This window comes from Aulostomus chinensis, chromosome 13 (assembly GCF_037954235.1).
Source record: "Aulostomus chinensis isolate RoL2024-O1b breed Wild chromosome 13, RoL_Achi_v1.0, whole genome shotgun sequence".
In the NCBI taxonomy this organism is placed as follows: domain Eukaryota; kingdom Metazoa; phylum Chordata; class Actinopteri; order Syngnathiformes; family Aulostomidae; genus Aulostomus; species Aulostomus chinensis.
Window position 1 is genome coordinate 28546692 of NC_141332.1, and position 9302 is coordinate 28555993.

A 9302-nucleotide genomic window follows, 5' to 3' on the forward strand; every position below is an offset into this window, starting at 1 on the left:
TCCTCCACTCTGATTAAACATCTCAAGTAACTTTGACTGTTTTACTCCTTCAGCAAATGGAACACAGTGTGAGGTCAAAGGTCAAATCAAGATGATTGATAGGAAACAAAAGCTCTGCCCTCATTGTCATGAGCCTACATGGCCATGCAGGGACTGAGCAGCCGGCTCACTGAAGAGCAACATGGTGGAATGGCGAGCGTACGGCTGCCAAAATGGTGAGTGAGACAAGAAGGAACAACATCCACCACGATTCTACTGGATCTGGGAGTCCAGATTTTCTTCTTCTGTGGTGGAACTGAAAGTGACACGTGTCTGTATTGATTGATGAAAGCAAGACAGTCCTGTCTATTTAATCTGTCAATCATGTGATCACTTATCTGCTCAGCTCCTGTCTCAAACAGGTTTCTACGTTAAAGTTGTGTGAATGCAGAGTTACGCAGTGTTGTGGTGACTCAGCGGCAGCGAGGCTGCATTCCCTCCGAGTCATGGTGAAGCCTGCTGATAAGGCTGGTGGCGTTGTAAATTTGGACTGACAACCTACTCAGCGGCGGTGCTTTTGAGTTTGGATTGTTTCTTTGTGTTTCCCAAATGTCACATGGTTCAGCCAATCAGAGCCTTGGGAGAGGTTCCGCCTCCTCAGCGCTGTGTCTGATTGCAGAGAAGCAGATGTTTCACAAGCTCGTCCCCCTGAGCGAACCCAGGGAGGCTCTTATTGATGTAGCAGCTGCAGGAACCTCAGGTCCTGGGAACGGCGCTGCACATGCAAGCTGTTGAGCACCATGACATCACAGCGGCTTTATGCTGCGGTTGGTTTAGAGCTCTAGTGACTGTCTGGCTGACGGTCACCCCCCAGGTGAGTCAGTACAGTGAGGAGATGCCTGGCCTCCGTGCTGCCCCAGCTGTAACCTGTGAACACGAAGCTGCTCCCACACCAGCAGGGCGGTGCCATCGACTCTGGTCTTTGATGGCGTTTACTGTCGTTCTACAATGATGATATGGCCTGTTACACAGTTGATGCTATGGTGATGGTCATTGGGTACAGAAGGAGTCACTTGGATGGAACTGAAACATTCTTCAAATGAGCACACCATGAGAACGTGACGGTTCAGCTGCAACACCGCACTGAACGCAGATCAACTTCCTGTTTCAATTTCATTTATTTCTGAGGTTTGTGACATGAGAATCAGAAGATGATGCAGCACAGCTGGAGGTGGTCACCTGACACGTCCCTCAGGGATTGTGCCTGTGCAGGTGGAGGAATGTGAAGGTGGCTCGCCACGCTCAGCTCACCTTTGTTCAACATGTCAAACCAACATGGCTGCCAAATCAAATCATCCGTGTGCCTCACCCACCTGTCAGAGCCCCACACTGAGTAAACAACCCAGTGGCAGAGCCCCCCACCCCCACCCCCCGGGCCAGAAAACATCTCTTAACTTACATTTACACAACACAAAGCTTTATTTCCTTCTGGGCTGCTGACTCATCGTTGCTATGCAGACGAGCATGAACCATCATCTGATTGGCTGAGAGTCCCACAGACCGACCAGGGGCCGATTCACTAAACCTTCTGAAGAAAAAAAATCGGAAGTGTCACTTTTTTCTTAAATTAAGTCTTAAGAAGGAAATAGAGAAAAAGTCATGTTCTCAGAAAAGGCTCTTAAATATTTTCACACCTTTCTTCATCTCTTTCGTCTTAGGAAAGTACTTAAGAAGAAATGGTATTCTTGAAATCAAAGTTCTTCATTTTTTCTTGATTTTTCCTCAAGTTTAAGACAACCCAGGCCTGTCTTCAATAGCCTCAGTGAAAAGGTGAGCCTCTAAGACCAGACCTTTCCTTTGCTCCTCGCCCGTCTGTCAGCCTCCCTCCCACCGCTGACACCGCCTCAGCCACTTTGGCCCGCCCCCTCCTCTTGTTTTCAGCAGTTCCTCCCATATGATCAATTTTCCCAAGTCGTTGTTTCCTTGCATTAATTTCCTCCAACATCACCTCCAGCTCCTGGTCTGAAAAGTTTCAGACCGCTTTTTCTCCCTCCCCATTGGTGACTGATGATGCTGACGTCAGCGTCGGTTGCGGTGCTGCGATGCAGCCCACACTCATGACGCATTTAAAGAAGTTCGTAAGTAGGAAAAATCAAGAAATTCACAAGTGGTGGGGCTGTTCTTTAGAAGATATCGAGGAGCTGCACTTAAGAACTCTCTTTAGAACCTCTTGATTTTAGACCTTAAGATCTTTCTTTAGAACAGATTGGTGGAAAATGCCTGAGTGGCAGAGATGAAGGTTCTCGCTGTGTCGCTGGACTCATGAATGCTATAAAAGAGCTGAGGAGCCCCCCCAGGTCACCAGACAGGTTTCTTGGTGTTTTGTAAACCCATGAGGGAAATTTGGACACGGAAATCAATCAACCAGAATGCACAAATGAAATGAAGCACTTTTCCAGACAAAATCCGTGTGCGGATGGTGAAGGAGCTCCACTTCTTCACTTCCTCTTCTACTCGTTCTGTGTTCCTACTCGTACTCTGATGTTAGGGTTTTGCCAGAGTTTTTGTGGCAGATGATTTCATTGATATTTTACTATTATTGCTGCTATTGTCTTCATCATTTATCGGGTGTGTCCCTCAAACCTTCGCTCTCTCTCCCTTTGTCTCTGTCTGTCTGGTCGAGGCTGATCGCCGCCCTCATGGAGCCTCGGCCTGCTTGGCGTTTCCGTGGAGACGGTTTTGGTCTCCGCTCTCTCAGGTGTTAAGTCTCTTGGGAACTGTTGGGTGTAAATTAATTACAAGAACGTGGTTCTGGACCTGCCCGACTTCTGGTGTTAGGAGAGAACTTTTGTTGAGATCTGGCCCTGTTGATTAAACTGTACATGTGCAGCGGAATAAGGAGGAGTCAAGTCTCAATGTCAAGTCTGAACACCCAACAATGTAGAAACTGTTTTTTGTGATAAGATCAAATGTAGACAAATTGGATAGACGTGTAATACATGAAGTGAAGCTACTGCAGCCGTCAGCAGCCTCTCTAACGCTGACCGAGCACACGAGAATCAAGACGTCACCTCAAGCGTGCGGCGCTCCTGAGCCATGCTGCTGCTCGTGCACAGATAAACGCACGAGTCCATTCTGCTGCAGCAGTCCACTGGTAACCAGGAGCTGCTGTCTACCATTGATGGCCTGGATCATAACTTGAGTAACCATAGGGCAAACATGGTGGAATAGAAGCTCATGTGTTCATCATTCATGCTGCTAACATTAGTGGTTCCGTGCCGGTCAACGGCGTCTGTCAGGCCGAGCGCTACAACTCCCGACCAGCGTCCTGGCCGTGACCCGTCTTGCTGTCTCCAGTCGAGTCTTAACCTCGCTTGCTGCAGCATCACACGAAAATAAAAAGGAATGTTCTTAGTTTGATGTGATGTTCACAGCAACTAAAACTTTGATTTTGTTGTCCCAGTTTGCGTGAGGTCATTACAGGCTGATGTCAGAGACTAGTTGGAACAAGCCTGGAACACGTGCAGTCTTTGCAGCCACGATCATGTCCAGGTGAAGCTTTGAGTCATGAGCCAAACCCCGTTTACAGAGGGGGACCCATTAAATAGCAAAGTGGACTCAATGGGATTGTTGCTGTCAGCCCGAACAACCAAAGTTCCCCGATGAAAGAGGAGAATAAATTTGCAGTGGGATTTGTTTACCGAGTAAACGTACACAGAAGGAGCACGTAGAAGAATATTGTGATGAGATGTTCATGGGACGACTCAGGGTGTGAGGTCGTGATGCAGCGCTAGCGTGCTCATGCTAACACGTGCTCATGCTCAGGGTGCGTTGTGACGAAGTGCTTCTCGTGTCTCCTGCAGACACAGCGGGGCGACAGAGGCTCTTCTTCTAAAACTGTAACTCTGATCAGCTCCGTTTTTGAAATGCAGGCTTGTCGAGATCCTCCTGAATGCCTGGATGGGCTTTATGGTCTTGGGAATCAGAAATAATGACACAAAGGTAAATTAAACGCTGAAAATCCTCCAGGAAAACAACACGGGAGTCAGTGGGACAGTGGGTCCGTCCTGCCAGTCAACACAACTCAATTAAGGGAACAAGAAACCCTCATACTGTTTTTAAAAAATGTGTGAAGTGAAAAATTGCATCTCTAATGACGATTTAAATTTAAAATGTTCCGAGGACTTTCAGCCATGACACCTCCCACTCCAGCATCACGCACCCACTGTGAAACCAAAAGCTCCCAGGGTCTTCAAGGTATAAACTGTGGCGTATGGAAAAAACGTTGTCGATATCGGAGGATTCTTTAGACACAGGAAGTTTGGCTGATTGGTGCGGCTCCAAAGACGGTTTGATGGCTTTCAGTGGATTTCTTTTTCAGTATTTTTTGGGGAATTTTTGTCTCCATGGTTACTCGAATTGCCATCAAAAGTAATGGCACACTTTGTCCTGATCAACTCATGTGGTGATGTATTTATTTTTGGGGTGCAGATAAAGTTGCTCATCAAAAAAATGAGGCAAAGGAGCCACGCCATGCGTCTGTCCTCCGTGTAGCAGCCGTGACGGCTGAAGCACACAAGTGTCAGAGATGAGAATGCAAGTCACTGTTCCAGCGGTGTGAGGTCCCTCCCTCAGCAGCTGCTGATAGACATGCATTTCTCACTGCTGCCTTGGAAGTTTCCGTGGATTGATTTGCTGCGTCTGTCCTCAGTGGGGCCACTGCGGGTGGAGTTCAAGACGCCGGTCAGCCTGGAGCAGATCGAGAAGGAGAACTACAACCTGCAGCCAGGTGGACGCTACAAACCCAAAGACTGTGTGGCGCTGCAGAAAGTCGCCATCATCATCCCCTTCCGCAAACGAGATGAGCACCTGAAGTACTGGCTGTACTACCTGCACCCCATCCTGCAGAGGCAGCAGCTGGACTACGGCGTCTATGTCATCAACCAGGTATGCCACCATATGCTCACTTCCTGTGTGACCTTAGTGGGAGTGATACAACCCAGTCACAGCAAGTCAGGATGATTCTGCCTATTATTATGTGTGTTCGAATAATACGATTATGGTCCTGGAATACGCCGGGCAGCTCTTTGATCAGCTGAAGCTGCGTCACTGACCACGGCGGGCGCCACTGCCATGACTCTCCAGGAGAACGAAGCCACGCACGTCTGTTCCGACCAAAAATAAAAACCCAGTCGTAACAGATGTGGTTACAACAAATCTGATTGATCCAGTTGTTCGATTCATCAACTGGCACAGTCGCAGCAGCACAGGGCGACCTGCCGTTGTGCTTGGCCGCACCCCGGCAGGTAGATCAGCAACAGACGGATAAACTAACTCTTCTTCGTGTGTGTGTGTGTGTGTGTGAGAATGAGACGCTGACTGACATCTGTTTTGTCTCTCATGTCTGTGTCCTTCCTCTATGTTCTTCCTCCTCCCCCTGCATGTCAGGCATGTCAGTCAATGGAGCCGCTGAGACACGCCCCCTACTTGGTGTGAGCCAATAGCAGCTGGTAATGCAGGCTTCTTCTTTCTTCTGTCTTTACTGATTTGCGATCAGTTGAATGCAGCAACTCTTTTAGCAGCCGCAGGTGAATCTTCATGCAGCGGGTGAAACTTGAGCCACTGAAGTAAACAAGCCTCACACCTGAGAGCCTGCACAGGTGTGGTTGCCTAGCAACTGTTGCTTTGTTTGAATCACCAAACCCTGGAAAACCTAAGCAGGTGACCTCATTCTGTCAGTGCCACAAAGCCTGCCAGCCCAAACGCAGTCACCATCCTGACCTTTGACCCACACACCTACTTCCTGTGTAGGCAGGAAGTAAAGAGCTTTCCTGGAGATCAGGTTCGTGTGATGACACAGATCAGGAGTGACTCTTTTGTTTCCCACCAAATTCCTGGTGTCACTTGAATCCACCCGAGTCACCAAGCCTGGTATCTGGGTCATGACGTCGTCCATGTTTGTTGTTATTTAGCTGGAATAAACCGATCAGAATGAGTCTGATTTGATGACATCATGACGGTGATTTAGATTCATGTTTTCTGATGACAGGGCTGACAGAACGTAGGAGCGCTGGATCTGTGTGTGGCGTTGGGATCAGATGAGCTGCAGCTCGCCGTGCACAGCATCATGTTGGCGTTTGATTCAAACTCATCAAACTTCTACCTTGAGGAGATTTTACTGCATTCTGCTGTTTTGTTGATGCTAATTAGCACTAGCCTACCTGCTCCTCTAGCATAGAGCGGCGTATTTCGCCAGTCACTTTGAGTCCAAAAATCCTGGAGAAGCTGGACACTCAGTTGGTGTTTGAAACGGCACGGAGAAGAGAAGATGCTGTGGAAGCTCGCTGGCTGAGTGTTCTGCAGCTGGAGAGCCAGATGTTGCCTTGGGGAGGTTGTGGAGAACATTGACAGGAAACCATGCCGCCAGTAGTAACAATCATAATAATCATGACGGCATAATCCGACTGTCAGCCTTGATCACAGTTGCTCATCAACAAATCTGAGGTCATGGCGCCTTGTCTTGCTCTTCAGATGTTCATTTTATTGTTGCTCCTCCCAAATGGTCTCAGAAACAATAAATCTTTGGAGTTAAATGTAAAAAGGTTTGTTGGAGATCACTTTTGTCTTTGTTCATTTCAGTTTATTTTTCTTGAAATGTGAAACTTTCCATCAGAAATTTAGGACTGAAAGTTTCAGAAGAGCTTGAAGTGAGATTAAAGAAGTAATTATTAATTAATGAAAAATTGGACAGGAAATCTTTAAGGTTATGAAGGTGTTTAGATGCTGCTGAGCAGCGGCCCCTAGAGGTCCCTGAAGCCCAGTTTGAGAACCCCAGGTTTAGATCCTGTAGAACAGATGATGGAGACAATTAATTGTGTGTGTGTGTGTGTGTGTGTGTGTGTGTGTGTGTGCGTGTGTGTGTGTCAGCACGGGAATGAGATCTTCAACCGGGCCAAGCTGCTCAACGTGGGCTACACGGAGGCTCTGAAGGAGTACGACTATGGGTGTTTCGTCTTCAGTGACGTGGACCTGATCCCCATGGACGACCGCAACATCTACAGGTGCTTCAAGCAGCCGCGGCACCTGTCCGTCTCCATGGACAAGTTCGGCTTCAGGTGTGTTCAAACCGCTGTTTGAGCATTCGAGATTGTGTTTAAGGTGACGCTGATGGTGGCAGCCGCGTTCCACGCTGCCAACCTGCTGAAGGACTCAACCAGCAGCCCTGTGGGTCCTGGACATCATTCTGCCTCACTGGTCTGGAGCTGCAATGGTGACGAATTGATGAAGCAGAATTCAGTCATCAAGTCGTCGCTGCCGATTCGCTGTGATCAGCCAGTTCGAGTGTGAAGTACGCACAGGGACCTGGATGAGCTCAGCTGTTGTTCTCGTTCTTTGTGTTGACAAAAGTTCGTGTCGCGCTGATGGGAAAGATGCTCCTGTGCTGTGGCTCAACACCACAGAAGAAGACACGCTACCATCTCATTTCCTCGCTTCCTGTCTCTACACATACGTGCACACACACGCGCGCACACACTTTCTGTTGTTCAGACTGAAACTGGGTGCAGACACATGGTCCATGAAGGTCAGTTGTCAGAGCAGTGTATGAAGCAGGCTTTGATTGCCATCAGACTGTTGCTATCTAATCATCGCCATCATCATCGTCACCGTCGTCCTGTCTCTCTGTGACCCTCTGGACTGACCCGTGTGTGTTTGTTCAGGTTGCCCTATAATCAGTACTTTGGAGGCGTGTCCTCAATGAGTAAAGAACAGTACCTGAAGATCAATGGCTTCCCCAACAACTACTGGGGCTGGGGAGGAGAGGACGATGATATCTACAACAGGTATGATGACGACGGTACAACATCTCGGGTCCATGCGAGACGCTCTAAAGCCCCGCCTCCTTGTCTCTAGGCTGTCGTCTAAGGGCATGTACATCTCCAGGCCCAGTGGCGAGGTGGGAAAATGTCGAATGATTCGACACGAGAGAGACAAGAAGAACGAGCCGAATCCTCAGAGGTACAAACGAATCTTTCTTTCTGTCAGATGAACCAAAGCACTTGCATGAATCTCCGAGGTCAGAAGCTCCATGTCTTGACACAAATAAATGTCATGTAGTTCGATACGTGATGCTGTCAAACGGATCAGAACTCCAGTTGTTCGCTTGCTGTCATGGCAACAGACCTAACAGAACTTGAATCCATATTTTGTCTAAAGCAGCGTTTGACCCACGAGGTCCAGGTGGTGCTGTGGTTACTGAATTAAATTAATTAAATGATTAAAGTCTCGATGACTCGACCGTGGCAGATGTGACAGCAGTAAATATGCCAACTCAGCAACTGTTCACACAGGGAGTGATGAGGATCTATGTTCAATGCGTTCAATGATCCTCCGCCGCTTCTACGCCACCATCATGGTGGCCAGGAGAGCTCGGCACTGTCTGTTAACCTCTCATGTGTTTTCCTGCAGGTTCAACCGCATCGCTCACACCAGAGACACCATGCACAAGGATGGCATCAACTCGCTGAGCTATCAGGTGGTAAAGGTGGACAAGCTGCCCCTGTTTACCATGATCACCGTGGATGTGGGGAAACCATGACCACGCCCCCAGCTGCTGGCTGGAGGAGGAGCCAAACTGTGCCTTTGACACTTGAACCTTTGATGCTGGATGAAACATTGGTAGCATGCTGCTCCTCAAAATCTGCACAACCCCAGAAGGCTTTTATTCTGAAAATCACAGACAATGGGGGGGGGGCAAATAGGGTGTGGGGGGTGTTTGTGTGTTGGGGGGGGGGTGGATATTGAATAATCAACATGGTCACCTTGATCGGCATTCACCTGTGGCCCCGCTGTTTCCAAGACAACTCTACAGCCAGTGACATCACTGTTTGCCTACATTGTCGTCTGGTTCTGCTCCAGGATGAATCTGGATCAGAACCAGATCTGAAGTGTGTGTGTGTGTGTGTGTGTGTGTGTGTGTGTGTGTGTGTGTGTGTTTGTGTGTGTGTGTGTGTGTGTGTGTCAGCTTTCAACCAAATAACTGGTTTCTGTTGGCGTTTCATTGTTCTCATCAGAGCTGCTTGAGCCAAAGATGATTGATTGATTACTGATGGATGATTGATGAATTGATGAGCTTTAATCATTTTCAGACGCTGCTGTGAGGTTGACCTTTAGTGCGGTGCCGGGTGGGAGCGTCTGCTGAAGTTCAACAGAACGTGCACCTGATAAATAAAATCAGCTGATCAGTAAAAGTAATCATCAATATTGTTTTGGCCTCCCCACCACCAACGGCTCAGCCTGAGGGCCAAAGTTCTCTAAGCTCCACC

General features: G+C 48.4%; 1 protein-coding gene across 1 annotated transcript in view; it reads left to right on the forward strand.

The window, feature by feature from the left end:
- Window positions 1-8729, forward strand: part of b4galt1l (DP-Gal:betaGlcNAc beta 1,4- galactosyltransferase, polypeptide 1, like) — a 10170-nt gene extending 1441 nt beyond the window's left edge. The window contains exons 2-6 of the mRNA XM_086222425.1: window positions 4691-4926; window positions 6907-7094; window positions 7698-7820; window positions 7891-7995; window positions 8446-8729. Of these exons, the coding sequence (XP_086078551.1) occupies window positions 4691-4926; window positions 6907-7094; window positions 7698-7820; window positions 7891-7995; window positions 8446-8575 (782 nt within the window). The 3' untranslated portion in view covers window positions 8576-8729. The remainder of the gene's footprint in view (window positions 1-4690; window positions 4927-6906; window positions 7095-7697; window positions 7821-7890; window positions 7996-8445) is intronic.
- Window positions 8730-9302: the final 573 nt, after the last annotated feature.